The 21,115-nt window shown below is 46.1% G+C and overlaps 1 protein-coding gene across 5 annotated transcripts in view; it reads left to right on the top strand.

The window, feature by feature from the left end:
* The window catches only part of LOC138526347 (transcriptional enhancer factor TEF-1-like), a 261,859-nt gene extending 245,375 nt beyond the window's left edge, over positions 1 to 16,484 (top strand). For all 5 annotated transcript variants that reach the window (XM_069636988.1, XM_069637018.1, XM_069637012.1 and 2 more), the window contains 4 exons: positions 7,888 to 8,061; positions 8,354 to 8,494; positions 12,409 to 12,561; positions 14,730 to 16,484. In XM_069636988.1, coding sequence (XP_069493089.1) covers positions 7,888 to 8,061; positions 8,354 to 8,494; positions 12,409 to 12,561; positions 14,730 to 14,843 — 582 coding nt within the window. In that variant the 3' untranslated portion in view covers positions 14,844 to 16,484. The remainder of the gene's footprint in view (positions 1 to 7,887; positions 8,062 to 8,353; positions 8,495 to 12,408; positions 12,562 to 14,729) is intronic.
* The last annotated feature ends 4,631 nt before the right edge of the window (positions 16,485 to 21,115 follow it).

Below are 21,115 nucleotides of genomic sequence, written 5' to 3'. Positions count from 1 at the left end.
GTATTTGACGGCAGAGCGAGAGTTGAGAGTGGCAATATGAAGAAGGTTGCCAGCCTTAAAGACCTTCCGGGGAGGGGTACAGATCAGAGGTACGCCCTGCGAGGAGAAAGAGCCCTAGGAGGGGCAGAGGAGGAGGAGGAGGAGCGAGAGGGCAAGGTAGCCAAGGGGGGAGAGGAGGGGACAGCAGGAGATGAGAGGAAATTGATGACGCGAGGGAAGCGCCTATCAAAGAGGAGGAGATTGGCCTGAAGGCCTTGGACCTTGACAGTGCCATTTAGGTAGACATTAATGACTTTAGCAGAGTCGAAGGAAGCCATGAGAACTTCCCAGCGAGTGCCAGCATTAATGGGAGAGGAGGAGATGGGGCAGAGCACAGAGACCATATGAGGAGTCCATAGATCTGGCGAAGGAACGACAAAGAGGATGTCGGTAATGGTCTGTCTGGCGGAAGCATTGGAGTAAGTGTCGGCGATAGGAAGACCAGGATTAGAGGCCAAGATATCCTTTTTGAACTTCTTCCTACCAGACTTAGTGAGAAGGGAAGGATAGTCAATGGAGAAGCAGTTGGAGAAGATAGGAGAAACAGAAAGCGCCAATGGGGTGGAAGTAAGGAGAGCATGGAGATACTTGGGGGGGGGGGGGGGGGGGGGGGCTAAGGCAGGTAGGTGTGAGACAAAAGAGAGTGGTGAGGTCACTGGGCTGGCAAGTTACAGAGAAGAAACAGTATACAAGCAAAATACAGAGAATTTTGCAATGGGCAGCAAGATACGACTTTTTAGCACAAAGCAAAAACAGCAAGATTTGACTTTTTAGCACAAAGCAAAAACGGCAAGATTTGACTTTTTCAATCTTGGAATCGGATGTTAGCAAAGGGTTTTAGGAAGCACTGCGCAGCAGGATGACAACATGGGAGCAGCAAGCAGAAAGAACAGTGATAGTCAAAGGCAGTAGAAGTGAGTCCATAAGGAGGGAACTAACCCATAGTTCTGGAGGTGGCAAAGTCGAGGCAGACCGGATTTCTTAGAGGAGTGAGGTGGCAGCATCATTGTGGTTAAGGTGCAGGGAGGAGCCCAATTAGCATTCCGAAAGCGGACAGGGAGCAGACAGGGGCCTTGGAATTGGGCCTTTGCTGAGAGGGCCAGCTGAAGCCTGCTGGTCCCTGATTGGATGGAAGAAAACACTCAGCAACCAATCGGAGTGCAGCACAGGGAGAGGTGATTCAGCACAGCCTGCCTACACAAAAAAGAAAACCACGGCGGCCATCTTGGACGGGCCAAAAACAGTCAAATAAGCAGCAATAGTAGGAAAAAACGAGTGCTTTCAAAATAGCAACGCAGCTCCAGGTATCAAAAAGCTCAAAAAATGGCTGCACGATGAAAATGCCAAATAAAACAGTCCTTTCCAACAATATTATGCACATTTCCTCTATTTTCTTTTTCTCCTTTTTTTCAAATTTCGATTTTTCAGGTTCAATAATTCCCCAGGAGGTACAGTAATGCACAGAAAGTGCACCTACCTAATGGAATGGTCAGCACCCAGGCACAAACTCCACATGTGCACGAGAACAACAGATGGCCAGGAGAGTGGAAACAGCCAGTGAGAAGCAGATGAAGTCCAGATTGGAGTGCATGGAACGGACCGGAGTGCATGGAATGGCTTGGAGTGCATGGAACGTCTGAAAGAGCATTGAAAGGAACGGTTTTGAGTGCTTGAAACGGTCGTATGCATGGAACAGTCGGAGTACAAGGAACGGATAGAGTACATGGAACTATTAAAGTGGGCTCGATCTCAAGCACCTATGGTAAACCACCATATCACATCTCCACGCTTACTCTCCTCTTTACACCACCACTCACCTAGAACACAGCAATGCTATGACACCATTCGGTATCACTGTTCTCATACCATCATTTGCCTCTTACTCCCCATCACCCTAACTAAACACTGCTGGTTACACACCCTCCAGCCTAGGCGTTCTCCTCAGGCCTAACGCAGCCAAAATCGGTCTGGATAACAACCTGCCAGAACGAACACATACTCTTGAGCTCTCAACCACCACACCTACCGCTAAGAAGCAGCTATCACACGAATGCCACACCAGCTGCACACATATCCCGTGCTCACATGCACCTTTGACTCTCTCTATTCTCTCTACTGACTTGAACTTCGGTTCCCGAGGGCTTTCAACCTACCAGCGCCTTCAGACCATACCAATGGTACATAAGGCGCTATATAAATGCAAAGTAACATATCAACCTTTTGGAGCTGAGAGCAATCAGACTAGCTCTGAAGGCCTTCCTGCCCTCCGTACAGAGAAAGAATGTCCTGATAATGACGGACAACACAGTGGCCATGTACTACCTCAACAAAGGAGGAGGCGTAGGATCTCTACCTCTGTGCAGAGAGGCGATGCAGCTCTGGTTCTGGGCAATACAAGAAGGAATCTCTCTATCGGCAGTTCACCTAGCCGGAGAGCAGAGCATGGCAACAGATGCTCTGAGCAGGCAGAGCACAGTCTCCCACGAGTGGGAGTTGGCTCAGGAAGTCCTTCTAGAGATCTTCGCCCTTTGGGGAACCCCTCAAGTGGATCTGTTTGCAACCTCGGTAAACCGGAAGTGCGATCAGTATTGCTCAAGAGAATTTCCTCCGAGAGGAGCTCTAGGAGACGCATTCGCAGTGGATTGGGATTTTCCCCTGCTGTACGCGTTTCCTCCAGTCCCCGTGATTCCTCAAGTAATCAGGAGGTTGAGAAAGTTCAGGGAAACCATGATCCTAATTGCCCCAGATTGGGCCAGGAGGACGTTGTACCCGGACCTTCTGAACATGCCCATCTGCCCTCCAATACGTCTTCCACAAAGAGAGGATCTTCTCTCGCAAGAGGAAGGTTGTGTTCTCCATACAGAGGTCAACTCACTCAACCTTCATGCATGGTTTCTGAGAGGTTGAGATACAAGGATTGGGATCTTCCAGATGACGTAATGGAGATTTTGCTTTCGGCCAGGAGGCCAGCAATGAAATCTTTGTACCGGTGTCGTCGGAATAAATTCAGTAACTGGTGCAAGGATAGAGATGTTGACCCTTTTCAATGTGGCACACCAATGGTGCTTTCTTTCCTGTTACATCTAGCCAATCAGGGGCTCCAGATCGGATCAATCAAAGGATACCTTGCTGCGCTGTCCATTTTTAAGCGCTCCTCGGAAGAGGTCTCTTACTTTAAAATACCATTAATAATACAGTTCTTAAAAGGACTTACAAATGTATATCCACCAATACCATTTCATGTTCCAACCTGGGATTTTAATTTAGTTCTTAAATTCCTAACATGTATATCATTTGAGCCTCTGCACTCATGTCCATTGAGGCTTTTAACGCTAAAAACTATCCTTCTTGTGGCATTAACATCAGCCCGCAGGGTTAGTGAACTACAGGCTCTCATGTAAACCTCCATACACCACTTTTTATAAAGACAAAGTGATTCTGAAAGTAAAACCATCTTTCTTACCGAAAGTAGTTTCCGACTTCCATTTGTCGCAGAAAATTGTTTTACCAACATTCTATCCTCCTCCTCCTCATTTGGGAAAAGAAGAGGAGAGGTTACATAGGCTGGACCCCAAGTGGGCTCTCAGTTTTTTACATTGCAAGAATGTCAAAATTACATCAAGACGACCAACTTTTTGTGGGATACACAGGTCGTAAATTGGGGTTAGCGGTGACAAAACAAACCATATACCGCTGGATTATTCTAGCTATATTGGAATGCTAGAGATTAACAGGAAAAGACCCACCGGATGGGTTACGTGCTCACTCCACAAGGGGAATGGCTACTTCTGCGGCTTTGAAGAGGGGAGTCCCTGCAAAAGATATTTGCTCAGCTGCAACATGGGCATCAATGCATACCTTCATCAAACATTACTGCTTAGATGCCTCATCCTCAAATGAGGGACTTATTTGCCAGAGCAGTACTTCACTCTGTACATGAAAATAAAAACTAGCACTCCCACCTCCAAATTAGTCACTGCTATGGGAATCTATCACAAGATGAGGAATACGTGGGAGGACACAATCCATTCAAAGAACAAGTTACTTACCAACTGTAACGTTCTTTCGACTGGATGTTCCTCCCACGTATTCCTCATCAACCCTCCCAGCCTATCCCGCAGTATAGTTTACATTTTCTTTCAATTTCCTCTCACGATGGGCCTATCAGTCACAGCATACGCCTAGATGTTCCACGAGTATTTCCTCGAAAAAACAGAACTGAAGCCAACGGGCGCGGCTCCAGCCATTTATACCATCGGTGATGTCGACACGGTACGGAGCCCGTCGAGGGACATTTGACGCCACGACCTCGAGCACAGCGCACTCTGCCGAATTTTTTTTCCCGATGCAGCGAAGCTGCCGAAACAAATTATCACAAGATGAGGAATACGTGGGAGGAACATCCAGTCGAAAGAACATTACAGTTGGTAAGTAACTTGTTCTTTGAGGCCTAAGAAACCAAATTAATGTATACTCTCCACACAATCCTTTTTACCCACATCGAAGGCTTAAAATCTTTCCTTTTACTTTGACTGCAATTGCGACTTGGCCTCTAAAATTCACGTTGTGCTGAATGGTTCCCTAGTTCGGCAGAAAAAGAAATAGTTCTGTGTTAAATACCAGAGTGACAACACTGTTCCCCCCAGCGAGTCTCCCCCACTTCCTACGTAATAATGTCCAATTGAACAAATAACCTGGACATCTTGTGATGTGTGTGCAAGTCCGCGTTTTTCGATTCCCGACTGTTCCTAAATTAGCTCCAGTTGAGGTTTCAGGTTTGGCTCATCATTGCCTGGCTTAACCTAAAATGGCAGAGATCCATAATTTATTTTCGAGAAAACCAAATTATGCGTCCGAAAATAAGGAATCCACCCCCCCCCCCCCCCACCCCTGGCACATTTCAACACATTTATATGCAGGGGAGCCGCCCCACGCCACCCCTTATGCCCGCCTTAAAATATTTATTACCCTAACCCACCCCCCACATATAAATGCATTGAAATGCACAGTTCGAAATAAGGCATTTCCGCTGTGAAATAATGAGTTGATACCAAATGCCAGCTGGTTTGCCATTTTATCTTATTGTATTTGTATTTTGTTTATTTGTATAGCGCGCCTGGCCCAAAGGCATCTGGGTGCATATCTTAGGTTATAGTGACATCTTATGCAGTGAGAACGGTAGGACATGATACAGAGAATACATACAAACAAGTTACTTACAGGATATTTATAGAGCATTGCATTCACGGTGCATGTCAGACAATGGCAATTACAATGGTACAGAGCTATTCTAAGGTAGGTTTAGGCCGATGTAGCAAGTGACTTATGAGTTTCTTGAGCAATAAGCCACAATTTGGCTTTGCTCTTGAAAGAGTGGAAGGAAGGTTCTGATCTAAGTAGTTTGGGCAATGAGTTCCACAGTTTAGTGGCAAGGGCCGGGAAGCTAACGCCGCCCACTTTCTGCAGCTTGAACCTAGGTAGGGCGAGGGATTGAACTTGGGCTGCTCTCTGAGGTCGGGTAGAGGTGTGGGGTGTAAATCTGCTTGCCAAGTAAATGGCCGCCTGGTTGGCCAGACATTTATGCGTAAGGGCGAGCGTTTTGAGGGAGACACTTTGGGCTACTGAGAGCCAACGTAAGCTGCGTCTGGCGCTGATTCCTACAACTGAAATTGAATGGAAATTAAAGCATTTACAGCGCAGAAAGGTAAGCCAATAGAAGTATACCGCAAGGACATTAGAAAGTGGTAACCAGCAGACAGATCAGATTTGCAGTATATACAAAATCTTCTTCATTGTATACTAGGTACGAGTTCGAATAATAACCAGAATTAAAAGCTGCAATTTAAAGCACAAGCACATACAGGATACGGAGCAAACAAGTGAGTTCTATTAAGACATTTTAACGCAATTTATTCAATATATGCATGTTCACATGTCGTTAAGAGTGAGCACATTGTACAAATCAGTATAACCTTCCAAAGAATCATAACGTGGAGTAGACCAACAAACATTTTATGTCTCTTGTTCCAAGTAGATCACAACCTTTTAAAAATCTCTCTTGAAGAACCATTAAAAACTAATGGGGAAACACCTGTTGAGGGAACGGAAATAAGAGGGAATGTACGAACGTAATACATGTAAATTGCAACAAGTGTCATTGATTGGAGGAAACGTAAATAAATAGGGAACGTACACAAAAGGTAGAACCCAATACTATTCAGGACACCATCAGATGTTTGGAATTAGTAAAACTTCACGCATTAGCAGCAGATTCATCAATAAGATGAATCACGAATAGAATGTATGAATGTAATACATGCAGCTTGCAACAAATGTCTTCTTGATTGAGAGAACTACAGTGTCAAATCATTTTTGCAAATAAATCAGATTGGAGCGCACAGCCCCATAATAACATACATTACGATTATTAAGGAAACTCGCCAACAGTGGCTTAAAACTGCACTAACAATAACTTATGAAGGATCCAGTTTACCCCTAAAACTCAATAAGACTCAATAAGCACAGAATCATTGAAATAGAATTCGATCCACTTAGTAACATTGAAACAAAGGGAACTGCTGCCGTGGCAAAGCAACTGGCACGCAAGTACTTTAAAAATATAAGAATTGCTCTGACAACTCCAGGACTCCAACGTGAACAAATGAAAAATGGCAGATACAAGTAATGTTTTTAGTCATGTTAGGGGAGTTTTCAGAGTCTTAGAACGTTTTTCCATTGGGTATAATGTGACCAACACAATAGGTATTTTGCCATTACCAGTTAAAACAAGGTGGATACAATTTACAAGCGATCGGTTCAGAAGGCAGGGCAACCAGCAGGCGGGGAGTGGATTGGGTCTGGCTGAGTGCCATTTGGGTCTCCAGTCAGTTACCCACGAGGAAGAGTGCACCTCAGCCATTCCAGGAGCAAACGAGGACTGCAGAGGTACCACACAGTAAGTCAATGGTGGCTCAGGAGAAAAATAATCCAGCCAGGTAGCATGAGACAGTGCCACGATGAAGACCATTGCAGCAGGCAATTCAATGTCCCATGAGGGGCAAAGGTGAAGCAGCAGCAGCAGTCATTCGAAGTTCCAGGCCAGCACAGCAGTGAGGGACGCCCACCTTTAGGCACCAGGGCCAGAAGGAGTATTTGGGAGCTGCAGTAGTTGCCGGCTTGAAGAACTATAGCATTGAAGAGCCGAGGATCCAGTAATAAAGGCTGTAGGGGTTGTTTTAGCATATTTCTCTCTAAAATGGACAGTTGGCTGTCTATGTGGGGTTTTCCCTTTTTTGTTGGGTGACTGCACCTTGAGTGTAGTGTACAACATATATAGATTCCCTGTTAACCCACAGGTGTATCTCCATTCTTCGCAAAAACAGTCATTGAATGTGGCAGACAGTTTCCCTGTTGGTACTCGTACACTGTCAACATTTGTATATGAACTTTACCAGCGGTAGACAGGTTTAATCTGGGTGAGTTTTTAGCGTCCTAACAAGCTCCCATTATCCTGCTATGCCATCTAAATGGTATTTGGTGTTAAAAACTCACGTCGCCCCATACTCCCTGGCACAAAGCACCAAATGTCCCTAGGATGGCGGTAAGTATTGTTGACTACTGATTTTCTGTTTTGAAGTGTTGCGAACAATAAGAAGGGACGGGAATGGCATACTATTTTTATTTTATTTTTTAAACACATGTTTTGATGCACTCATAGGATTTTGTTTGGGAGGAGTTAATGTTCCGAATGTTATTTTAATACTTTTATTACAAAGCGTTCCACAGCACCTGCAGTCCTTGCGGCATTGTGTGGTTACTGACCGTATGGCTTCTATATTTTTTCCATAGTACAACAAACACCTCTTTGTGCACATCAGCCAGTCCAATCCCACATACAGCGACTCCCTTTTGGAGGCCGTTGATGTACACCAGATCTACGACAAGTTCCCTGAAAAGAAGGGGGGTCTGAAGGAACTTTATGAGAAGGGACCTCCAAACGCATTCTTCCTTGTCAAGTTTTGGGTGAGTGTTATGCTGGTTTAGGATGGACCCATTTTTTTGTTCCAGTGTTTGTTTTTTGTTCGTTGCTTGTATTTTCTTCTTTACTTCAACCTTTGACCTTTCTGTTTTATTTATCCTTTTCTTGATTTCATTTATATATTTATTGCTTTTCCCATTATTGCTTCTTTTTTGTTTTAAATCTTACCTAGCTCCCCCCCTGTGTTTTTTTCTGTCTCTCCGTTCATTAAATAAGTCGCTAGTCTCACCACTAATTTTTCATATTTTCCCATCTGTTGCTTCTTCCCTAACACAGGCGGATCTCAATACGAGCGTACAGGATGAGCCTGGCATGTTCTATGGTGTAAGCAGCCAGTATGAGAGCCCGGAGAACATGACAATTACCTGCTCCTCTAAAGTCTGTTCCTTCGGAAAGCAAGTGGTGGAAAAAGTTGAGGTGCGTGTGCAATGCTAGTGGACAGGGTTTTTTCTGGGGGTAGTTAACGGGAAGCTATGAAAATGAGCTCTGGCCAGGAGCCGCCGTTAGCTGCTGGAGAGTCAAGTGCATGCTCTGAATAATATGAGCCAAGGGTATGAGATGTATAGGGTGTAGGGAGCGTTTAACAGGGTTGCTCTAGAATGGAGCAGCATTATCATTGATCAATGTGTGCTTCAGGCTGGGGGCGAGACTGGTGGAGGGCAATATCTGGGCATTATGCACTCTGGGCAGTAAAAGTTCTGGGCAATGCGAGCTCCAGCGGTTATATGTGATATAATCGCTGGAAAAAACATAGAGGGTTACTCAATATTTTTATTAAGTCACTGAACACCCTCCCCAACATATGTTAGGACTGGTGCAATTATATAAACAAACTCCAGTCCTAGAATATTTGGGGAAAGTGTTGGATAGTGCCTTTAAAAAAAAATATCGAGTCACCCTCGATATTTTTTCAAGCGATTATATCACTGGATACTGACCCAACAAATGTAAGCGCTCATCAATCAGATTTTGCGGCATGTTGTGGTTTGGATCTAGGGTGTAGCTCTCGGATGGCTTTGGGCAGAGTAAGCGCAGGGGAAGGCACTCCGGGTAGAGTGTCCTCTGACAAGGCATGCATTGAGCAGGTGCAGCTTCAGAAATGGTGGGCTCTCGGAAGAGTGTGCTTTGGACAGGTGGGGATCTGGAAGGGGCGGAATTCAGGGACTTCGGGCAAGTTGAATTTGTGGGAACCAAAGAGTTTATTCATTTGCCACAAACTCACCTCACTCGGTTGGCTCAGACTGTGCTGAAACGTTTTCCCCAATAAGCAATCAGCTGCCTAAAAATCTGTCACAAGTGCTTTAAAAATGAATCTCTTAAAAATGTCGTATTGGTACCAAAAATATCTAAAATTATCTGAGCCGTCTCATAACCCTGAAACTACTATGAATCTCTACCAAACTTAGTCAACCTGTCCTACAGACACAATGGGAGTCATGTTATATGACATGGCGATTGCATGGAGGGGAGGGGACCATCTAAGTTGGAACGTGTGCGTTATTGGTTCCCCTCCAAACAGTTTTCCACGTTTGTAAAACTCACACAGCTCCCTCATACCTCACACACAGAATTACCAAGGCACACTCTTCCAGACCCAAAAGGCCCCACTACACTTACCACCTAGTCGTGCCCAAAGTCAAGAGATGCACAGCAGGAGGTTCAATCTTCCCTTACCTTGCTGCAAAACTTTGGAATTACCTCCTCCCCCTTGCTCAGGGCCGAGAAATTGTACTGGATCTTTCGCAAAGCTCTGAAAAGCAAGCTCTTCTCTTAACCACCCACACATCCCACAGTCCTGTAAATATTATCAGCATTCTGATCACCAACATGCATGATACTATTTTCTCTTCTATGCAACTGTTCGATTGTTCTCCTTACTGACATAATCTGCTAACTATATGACAAAGTACGCTTCTTTGACTTGTACCTGCAACAACGCCCCTATGCCTCAGGGTTGTTTGTGTGCTTTACAAATGAAATAAATAAATAAATAAAACAAAACAAAAGCCCAAACCAAGGCAAAATCCCTTTTATGCCTTGCCTTCTTGCACTACACTTGCCACCTGCCATTTGCGCGATCTGAATGACATAAGGCCTAGTAAGATCATTATTTTGTCCTCCCTTTGTTTCCCCCTTCTTTCCTTGTCACGCCTAGAAACACTTGTTACAGGCACGTTATAAATGCCACATCATATCTTCCTTCCAACAGGTCCACGGTCTCCTTCCAACAGGTCAATAGTTTCCTTACACACCTTGCAGGTGGACAGGATACTTGGCTCCTTCAGGTTTCTTCCATTAACTCTCTGGAACGGGTGCAGGTGTCTCTCTCTCTCTCTCTCGCTCTCACACACACACACCACACCACACCCCCTCACAGACCCCTTAACCCCGTGGCACAGCTCATGTATAGCATTCAGACACACTGACACCAGTTTGTGGCTTGGGAACCGACAGTCGCAACCCACTTCCTGGTAGCAAACACACATGGCCCTGCAATAGCTTGCGACAAGCCTCAGCTTTCTCTGGGCACTGGAAGTCCATATGGGGATTTTCTGTCCTCACAGGTCAGGAAGCAGGGTTAGTGACAAGATGGCCAAGAAAATGAAAAACCTTGTGGCACGGCCATGTTTGGACACTAGCCACAGTAGGTAGCCAAATGCGGTAAACATGGTAAGGCTCAACCAAAATATACAAAAAGATAGCAACACTGCTGCCACCAGCTTGTCCCTTACGCACACCTAAAGTAACCAAAAATCTTGTGAGTTTTGGTCTAGGGGAAAAAGTATTACCCCATTGTACTGCATTGTACAATGATATAAGTTACCAAAAGTGATAATAAATTACCACAAGTGGCAACAAAGTAACAAGACTAAGGGAAACAATGATTCCCAGTACTGACAGCCTAAAGGACGTAATTTCCCCCATGACATATGAGCAAAAGTGCACTGTAAAAAGTTTAGCTCAGGTAAAAAATAAAAGCAAACGTTTGGGCGTCCATAAAAATGGAGGGAAATGTGCTAAAAAGATAAATCCTTTCTTAACACTGCTCTACTCACAAGAGTTGACTTCTAATGCTCACCCACAGTTACTGCTACCCGAGTTAAGGAATGCCTAAAAGAAGTCACTCTTCCTCCGATTAAGAAAGCCCCCTTGCATCCTGCACACATGTTTCAGAGAATCCACCAAACGCATATCCTAAAATGTCAGGGAATCTGTGGATCGCAAACTCAGTGGGCCCAATTCACAGAAGCGTTTTATAATGGCAAAACCCCATTGGAAAACGCTCTGTGAATCAGGGCCAGTGTGTCATGACTTGGATGTGATAGGCTTTGAGGTGTTGCGGGTTTCCAGCGAATTTCAGAGTTCTCTCATTACAGTCGCAGCCGTACTGATCTTGCTATTCGATAACCAGCCATTATTGAATATCTAGGCTACAAGCCTGTAAAACTAGCGATACAGTATCAATCACTTTTTTTTATTTTGTATGTCATTCATCACACCAGTTTGAAAAATCGACAGCTATCTTTCTGTCCTATCTGGTGGCCATAGCAAAATGTTAATGCCAGCAATGAGTCATAATATTACAAACTGACTGGGAATGTGCTTGCTAGAGTTCAGTCCATTAGTTCCCCATCAAGACCAGAAAAACCTGGCAGACGGAAGGGGAGCAATGAAGAAACCAGTGTCTGGTGGGAGGACGTATACCTCCTCTGGTTTAGGCAAACTTGGAGTCAGTTTACTCAGGTGCAGCTATACTCTTTGCTCAACTAGGTCAGTAGATTTCCACTGTTAGTGATTCAGAGGGGAAGAGGGCTATCCTCTAAATAGGACAGATTCACGTTTTTTTTAGAACAACCATCCCCAAGCAGGACTAGCTTGGAGTACTGTGAAGTATCTTTTAAGTTTTCCCACGTGAAGAGATGATCACATATTTGCCTGTGCCACTGTGACAGATGTCATATAAAAGCCCCATTCACTTTTGTCCATTTTAATTAATTATTTGGAAAATGAAGGATGGTTGTCCAGCAACTCATTCAGACTTGTGTCGGTTGGGTGGCTAGCGTAGTAATCTACAGAAGATAAATCTGCGGCAGAGCAGGTATTCACTCCGGCGGGTCACATATTTGCTCTTAAGGGCTCCGTGGTATAGTCCGGTGTTGTCTAAAAGAGGAAATCAAAAAGGAGGCTTGGCATTGGGTGTTAAATGGGAGAACTGTTTAAGTTACCCTCATTACAATAAGGAGGGCAACATGTATTTGTCAATGCATAGAGGTTAATCATCCTATGGTACTTTGACATTAACTATTTTGGTGTTTCTTGTAATATTACAGACAGAGTATGCACGGTTTGAGAATGGCCGCTTTCTGTACCGCATCCACCGCTCACCCATGTGTGAGTATCTCATCAACTTTGTTCACAAGTTGAAGCAGCTGCCTGAGAAGTACATGATGAACAGCGTGCTTGAGAACTTTACCATCCTCCAGGTGAGAAATGACAGCGGACTGCTTTTGGGAAGAGGGTTAAGTAGACATTTTAAGGAAAGGCTTTAGGCAGATAAATAAGTTAGAGTGGGAAATGAATGGGGTGGGGAAAGATGAAGGGAGGGAGTGGAGTAAGAGAGGGAGAGAAAATAAAAGTAGGGGAAAAGATGGGACAAGGCGACTGGAAAGTGCAGGGCCATATGTGATGAGAGAGTGGAGCCAAGAAATGTGTGGGTGCGAGCAGGATATATATGGCATTTGTAACGCACCTATACACACACGTGTTTTCAGGCGCGACGAGGCAAGGGAGGGGGAAGAGAAGGAAGACCGAGACAATGATCTTACTAGGCCAGGTGACATTGAGATTGTGCAAGTGAAGGGAAGGGGGAATGTGGAGGGGGGTTGTGCAGTACATGGGATCAACAGTAAAATAATAGAATAATAAAAGCAATAGGTAAAAGGTGCGGCTCGCTGGTGGCAAGTGCAAGGGTAAGTGCAGACATCAGGTGTCAAGTGCTGGTAGGGGACTGTAGGGATACAGAAAACAGTCGCCAAGTGTGGGGGTTGCCAGGGAGGCAGTGCAGGTTTGCAACTGGTGGGGGAGGGGTCCTGTGCCCGAGATCAGAGGATAGCCAGGTCACCAGTGCAGTTTCAGTTTCAGCCAGGAGTTCAGCAGGGGAGAGGAGGAGAGAAAGCAGAAGCAAAGAGGAAGGTTTTGAGGTGCTTGCGGAACCGGAGATGGTTCTCCTCAAGTTTCAGGGAGGCAGGCAGGTTGCTCCAAAGGGAGGCCCCAGTCGAAGAAAGAGATCTACCACCACTCGTTGCTTGGAGAAGCGACTGACCCTGAGGGAGTTGGAGACGGATGAGCGAAGAGCTTGAGAAGGAAGATATTTAGGCAGAGAGAGTTGAAGGTATTGAGGCCCCAGGTCCCAGAAGGCCTTGTGGACAATGCAGAGGGTTTTGAACTTGATCCCCGCAGCCACTGGGAGCCAGTGCAGGGATTTTAGTCCTGGAGAGATACGATCCCTGGGCTTGAGGCCATGGACAAGTCTTGCAGTACTGTTCTGGATGAGTTGCAGAGGGCAGAGAGTAGAAGCAGGCAGATTTATAAAGAGGCTGTTGCAGTAGTCTAGCCTAGAGAGAACCAGAACTCTGGATACAGTGAGCCTCTGGAGGAAGGGGAGGAAAAGAAGAATACCTCTGAGGAGGTATAGCTAGCTGGTAGTGTGACTTCTTAGAGACATCACAGATGTTAGGAGAGAAGGAGAATGTGGAGTCGAAGATGTCCCAGAGTTTCTTAGCATCACAGGTGGGAGCAGGAAAAGGGCCAAGAGGGGCCAACCAGAGAGTGGAGCAGGTGTGCTGGTGAGGAGAATCTCGGTCTTACTGGCATTAAGACAGAGATCATTGGCGGCACACCACTCCTGGATAGCAGATAGACAGTCAGAGATGAGAGAAGGAGGGGTGGAACAGGGGTGGTTGGGAGGAAAAGGGAAAGAGGCAGGAGAAAAGAAATGAGGGGATAGGAGATGATCTAGAAGGAGGGGTTGGATGGGCACAAATGCGCAGAATGGCACAGTGGGGAAATAGGATGAAAGGGAGAACAAAATAAAAGTAAGAGATCAGCAGAAATGACAAATAGAATGGAAGAGCAACAACACAATAAAGGGAGGGAGATGGGCATGACTGGAAGTGGGAGAAGCACTTAGAGAGTTAGGTACCGGGAGCATTTGGATGAAAGGGGCAGAGATGAAAAAGGGGGCAGTGGGAGGAATGGATCGGAAGGATGCTAAAACAATAATGTGAGAGATGGAGTATGGGAAGGAGGTGGGATGGGACAGACAATGGTAGAGGTATTGGATGATGGGGGCGGAAAATAATGGAAGAAAAAAGAATTACAATCTTGGTTCATCACTCTCCATCACACTGTAATTCAGTTTTCATTTATCCACCTACTTCTCCCCAGTTTTTCTCATATCGCAGACTAATTTTCCTTTTTTTCCATCATCTTTCCTAACACTTCTCTCTCCTCTCATGTTTCTCTTCTTTCTACACACTGTTGTGTTCTACCAAGCTCGACCTTAAGATATCCCCTGCTATCTTTCAGTCCCTCCTTTAGTAGATCTCACTATACACTTGACTTTCTATTCAAACTCCCTTTCTATTTGCAGGTGGTCACCAACCGCGACACTCAGGAGCTGCTCCTCTGCATTGCGTATGTCTTTGAAGTGTCGACCAGTGAGCATGGCGCTCAACATCACATCTATCGGTTGGTGAAAGACTGAGACAGGGACCCGTCAGCCCTCAACATGGACAAGGCCCTCTGTGGGACTGGCCATCCTCCAAGAGAGGATCCCCCAAGATGCCTCCAGGGAGCCGCTTGCAAAGCGACGAGAGGGAGACCCTAAAGACCCCTCGTGCCTCAGCCCAACCTTCTGTGGTACTTTAGGAGCCAAAAAAGTATATATATATAAATATGAATATATAAAGTAGGGAGATCCCAGGGCAGCACAAATACTTTGAAATAAACCAAACTGCAGCCTTAAGGATTTGGTTAAGCAACTGATCGCAGAGGTGCCTTATGGTTTCACCAAGCCTCATCTGAAATTCACACACAACCACTGTGGAGCACCTGGAAGGTGGCCTAAACTGAAAACAATGTAAAAAGGCAAGACTGGGTTGGACAAGCCACACAATTCTCAGCTGCTGGCTAGATGTGCAGCTTTTGATCTGGTTTCTATCAATCTGACGTTACAATGAATGCTTTATCCAACTCTTGTTAAATATTGTGGGCTGTTATGCTCTTAGAACAGCATGCTATCACCTGCTCTTCTGTGGTGCAACTGCAAGGGGTAAGGGTGTGATAACCATTCTCAGTCCCACCCACAGTGAGCAGCCCATCCTGAATTGCTATCCAGAATTCTCTCGGCAAGGCATAATAAGCAACCACAGACCAGTTACCAGTGCTTGTGCATCATGCCGGCTCATAATAAAGTAGACAATTTCACTACTGGACTTGTATGGGCCTAGCAAATATCCAACTCTCCGAATCACTGTGAACCAGTGTAGTGTTCATCGAAGAAGGCGTTTAATGACTCTTTGACATTTCTGATAAAGCCAGATGGTTATGGTGCAGCCTTTGAGGTGGCTGCAGTGAATTTTCTTTTCTTTTGTTGGTTCTGCACATGAATACGCTGTTTTCCCTTACCACTGCACTGGATTGTTTTTTGAATTAAATAGCCCTGTTGTAACAAAGGCAAACTACACCCCAATACAGTAACAGTTAGCCCGTGTCTACTGTTCCCCCTGGAAAGTATCCGATGTGTCTCTGTGTTGTAGGGTGTTGCAGACACACCCAATCCTGGTACCCTGCATGTCCACTCCATCCTCTGACTCACCGATTTCTGGGAGTGGTCTTGAATTCCTGAAAGCAATAGCCAAGTTGATACCCGCTGCCTTTACTGAGCACTCTGTGAACGAAAGTGGAGGTAGATTTCCAAGAAGGTTTGGGGATTTTGATATGGGTGTGAAGCTGGTGCCTGGAGCAGCCTCTCCTTCGTGATCCCGGACTGCCTGTTCACAGGGGAGTGCCTTGTCCCATCTTGGGAACTTTGACACAGTGAATCAAAGTACTTCTTCTATTGTAGCACCACAAGGACTTCGTTATCCAGGAGACTTTGGGAAGGGAGTTCCCTTGAGCCAGATTTGGACAGGTTCCCCAAGCTGGGCCTTCTGTGTTCCAGTTGAAGCAATGCTCTTCAAACCACATCCCACAGCCGGTGCCTAAAGAAAAATGTTTATTTTGTTTTTTGCTCTTTATTTTTATTTTTTGTCATAAAAAAAAACCAAATGATGTGCCCCTGTGTGGATGTGATATTTTGTTATGAGAATGATAATAATAAAAACATGAAGTGTACTTACTAAAACTAGAAGCCACTGTAATGCTTTTGGTGGGCATATTTCCCTGCCGATATCCCTTTGTTTTGCTGCCTCGGTACTCTCTTCTGCACCACCACATTCTGTTTCTTTTCATTTCATCTTCAATCTGCTGTCAAGTCTCTCTGCCCTGGTTTTTGGGGTATATTTTGTGACTGAGAGGTCAACAGGAGCAGAGATGTGCCACCTATAGGGAAAATGGAAGATTTCCTTACTTGCTGCCATCTTTGAAAAGCAGTTCTTGCTTGGTCTGTGTCAGTGCGCACCATGCACAAGAACGTTCTCATGGAGGGAAGGCCACAAGGAGACCTCATTAAGCGTGACTGTGCTTTTCCACTAACAACAGTGTTGAGGAGGGATGGTTTTGGTAAAAATTGGGGTTGTGCTTTTTTATCCATTCCTGCCCATACCTTGCTTGTTCCCACATCAGTTAAAACTCCCAAATGGTCACCCTGCTCCTGTTTACCCCTTTGTTTTTGTTACACTTTTTTTAAGGCAGGGAAGAAGATAACTTCCTGACCCTAGTTCTGGGGATTCGTATGAGAAAATGAAGAGACTGACGTTCTTCAGTGTATACCAGTGTACTGTGAACACAACTTTATTAGTATATAAAATTATTTTATGAAAAGTTGGAGGTTTCGTCTCACTATCTTTTGCCTTTGTTTCAACTGCACCCATCATTGGAGTGGGGCAAACAGGATTTGTGGTTGGACTAAAATATTTCTACTAATACTTTTCTACCGTAGCCTTGTCATTTTATCAGAATACGCACCAGCACAGAATCGACTTCTTTACAGCTTCCAAAAAGCATTAAGCGCCTCCTTCCTACCACCTTGACGTGGCTATGGAGCCACAAACAGCAAACATGGCATCCTGTCTATTTAAACCCCCCGGCCATATAGCGGAGCTCTAACATAAGAGATATTGTTTATCTTATACCGACTTGTCGCTTATTCCCTGTTAAGTCATTTCGGTCACAAGAACATCTTCGACGAAGACTGCGTGAGATTCGTCCACGGCAGTGGATTTCGGCACCTAAGATCCAGCGTCCAGATTTTCCACATGGTCGGGCCTTCTTGTCGACCTTTACAGTAGGGAGAGTGGGGTCGAGGTGGCCATATTTTCAATATGTCTTTCCTCTTTCTCCCTCTTTACCCTTTTGGTCTAGTCATCTTCCCCTTTTGATATGGAAAGGACTCCTTTTAGGTTCTGCCCTAAGTGTAGGGTCAGATATCCTTGAAAGGACGAACACAGGACGTGTAATGAATGTCTCCCCTTAGATTACGATGAAAAGCGGTGTGCGGCCTGCAAACGCCTTCGACCTAAGACCCTTAGGGAGCACTGTGTAAAGCAGTGGGCTGCGTACAGTATGTCGCGGGTGGAATGCCCTTCCCCCACCGCCACCCCCGCTGAGAGTGAAGGGGGCACTTCAGATGACCAAACATCCTTTGCAGATGTAATAGACCTTGAAGCGGACACTTCTAGGTCCGCCATGCCCGTCCCTGACCCTTTAAGGCTGGACTCTGGTCACGCTTCAGGGACAACACCCGGCAACAGGGGCGTACAAACGCATCTCACTAAGCACACAACACCTATGCCTATTTCGCTGTCCTCGTCGAAAAAGGCGAAAGCGCCAGCAGGGCTGTCAAAAATGTTGGCAGATTCCTTGGATCGTGCAGATCCAAAGCCTTCCCGGCATCCGCAGCAGCGTCTTGTGACTGGGCAATCAAAAACAAGTAAGGGTGCTACTCCAAAAGCTTCACACGTCGAAGCACGGAAATCCAACGCTACGACGGTCCCGAAGGCCGTGATAGGCCCAAAAATCATGACTAGGCCTCTAGTCGAAAAAACTACCGTTAGGCCCCCTAACGGCGCGGAAGGCAATACACCTACCGATAGACCATCGGAACCTTTCTCACGCCGATTCGCCGGTTATCGAGGGCAGCATCGAGAATTACTGCAGCGGTGGGACATATCCCGGTTCCACAGAAAATCATGGGGCAAGCCACGGACAAATCTTTTGATATGCCATGGGGCCCCGATTCTCACGATACTTATGAGGACAGTCAGGAGCCTCTTTCCAACACCCTAAAATACACTTTTAGCGACGTAGGGAAGAAGACGATGTGTTTCCACCCGTAGGCCCCCCCTGTGTCCTCCAAATGGACAAGGGGGAAATTTGAGGGGTGTATGGACCGTCTGGAGAGAATTATCAGTTTTTCTGACCATCCTCCCCCGAAAAGGTCTCGTGGAGAGCCTAACCTTCAATCTACTCATAATCAGGAAAATCATCCTTCTGTCCCCGTCCAGCAGGAAGACTCTGTCCACATGGACACCTATATGGACATTTACAATGAAGAGGAAGAAACTTCCTTTCTAGAGGAAAATGAGGAGGAACAGACGGATGCCACAGACAATTGGGAAGAAACCCAGCACGTGGGAACTGACTCATGAACACTTCCCCATCAAGATCAGGACACTGATGTATTGTGTTTGGATTCCCCTCCGTCCACTCCGGCTCGTCAGTCCTTGTCTGTAGTTGACCAGATGGCCTTCAACTCTTATGTTGAAGAAGGCAGCTGAACATTTTCAGATATCTACTCAAGATGCTGCGCCTGAGCAGGACTTTGTAGAGGATATTCTTAAGGAGAAGCCTCCAACTAGCCAAGCCATTCCCCTCCTTAACTCCATCAAGCGAAGGTTGGCTCCCTCCTTGGTATCACCGGCTCAAACCCAGGCAGTGAACCCAAGAGTGGAAAAATTGTTTTGCCCGTCTCCTTCCGTCCCACAATAAATTAAAGGGCACGCCATCCCCGATTCTCTGGTAGTGACTACCACCGGAAAAAGAGCAGGGATACGCCATGCCACTGGGGAGGCACCCCCGGACAAGGAAACCAAGAGGCTGTATGCCTTAGGCAAACGAGTCACCTCGGCTGCCTCATACACGGCACGTATAGCAAATAATACCACGCTGTTAGCAAGTTATGCTGACGCTCAATGGAACCTACTCCAAGAGGGCCTCCAGGAGGTCCCATAACCCACAAGGTCCAAACTTTTCTTTATTGTAACCGAGGGAAGGCAGGTGAACCAGAATGTGATAAAGAACACTATGGACACACCTGAGACAGCAGGCAGGTTTCTGGCCCAAGCGACCCTACTCAAAAGACACACTTGGTTGCGTTCCTCAGGGTTTAAACCCAAAACTCAGGCCTTACTCATCAATGAGCCTATTGACGAAAGTAACCTCTTCGGGAAAGCGGTTGATGAGGCATTGGAAACAGCCAAAAAAGAGCATGAGACTCTTAAGTCTCTGCAACAGATCACACAAAGACCTTCCCCCCCAGAGAGGTAATAACCCCTGGCGGTCCTGTCGAGGGCAGTCCCGTGCAAATCAAAGTAACTATGGCACGGGGAGTTTCAATACAGGGCAAACTTCAGGAAGCCTCGCTTACTACCCTTCAAGAGAGCAGCGAGGCGGCAAAGGCAGAGGTAGAGGCCCCAGTCCGAGAGGAGCCTCAGCTTCCGTTCAAATGACCATCAGATCCAGGTCCCCTCCCATGTTTCCCCGGTCGGGGGCGATTAACATCTTTCCTCATGGCATGGGAGGGGATAACTTCAGACCAGTGGGTCATAAAGACGGTCACCCACTGGTACTGCGTGGAATTCGCCTGACCTCCAAAATTCAGACCACTACGCTCACGGTGCCTTTCACCGGACCATCTGGAAATCCTGAATTGAGAAGTGGAAGCGTTGCTGGGAAAGGACGCCATAGAAGCGGTCCCTATTCTTCAGGTAAACAAGGGTATTTATTCAGTGTACTTCCTTGTACCCAAAAAGGACCTCACCATGTGCCCTGTTCTAGACCTGCGCCCAGCGAACAAGTTCATAAAATCTCAGACGTTTCGCATGATAACACTACAGGAGGTAATCCCACTGTTGAAACAAGGGGACTACATGGCAACATTGGACATGAAAGATGCATACTTTCATATTTCAATGTTGCCAGCGCACAGGAAATATCTAAGGTTTATGATAGAGGACAGGCATTACTAATTCAAGGTACTCCGCTTCGGCATCGCTTCAGCGCCAAGGGTGTTTACCAAGGTCCTGGCGGTGGCTGCAGCACACCTGCGCAGACTATCCGTCCCAGTTTACCCTTACCTCGACGACTGGCTCATCACAGGGGATTCGTACAACACATGTTTTTCGAACACTCAAAAAACAGTAGATCTTCTCTTCAGCCTGGGTTTCTTGATCAACGAGAAGAAATCCAGTCTAGTCCCCAGTCAAACAAAACAATTTCTAAGAGCTCTAATTCGCACAGAAGACGGCCTGTCCTTCCCTCCAACGAGAGGGTTCAGAACATGCTTTTCCAGATCCCTCAATATGTAGCCAGTCGGGAGGTGACGGTGTGCAAAGCCATGCACTTGCTAGGAATGATGGATTTGTGCATATACTTGGTTCCGCACGCGCGGCTGCGCATGCGTCCCATGCAAGAGTGGCTCAACAGCCAGTGGTGTCAGGCCAGCGGACAATGGGAAGATCTGGTAGTTGTCTCGCCAGCCCTTGTTCTCTCTCTGCAGTGGTGGTCAAGAGAAAACGTCTTGAAGGGGAAGACCTT

Source organism: Ambystoma mexicanum, chromosome 1q (assembly GCF_040938575.1).
Source record: "Ambystoma mexicanum isolate Mex_15411 chromosome 1q, UKY_AmexF1_1, whole genome shotgun sequence".
Lineage (NCBI taxonomy): Eukaryota > Metazoa > Chordata > Amphibia > Caudata > Ambystomatidae > Ambystoma > Ambystoma mexicanum.
The sequence above is the reverse complement of the archived record's forward strand: the minus strand, read 5'-3'. Positions and strand labels throughout refer to the sequence as shown.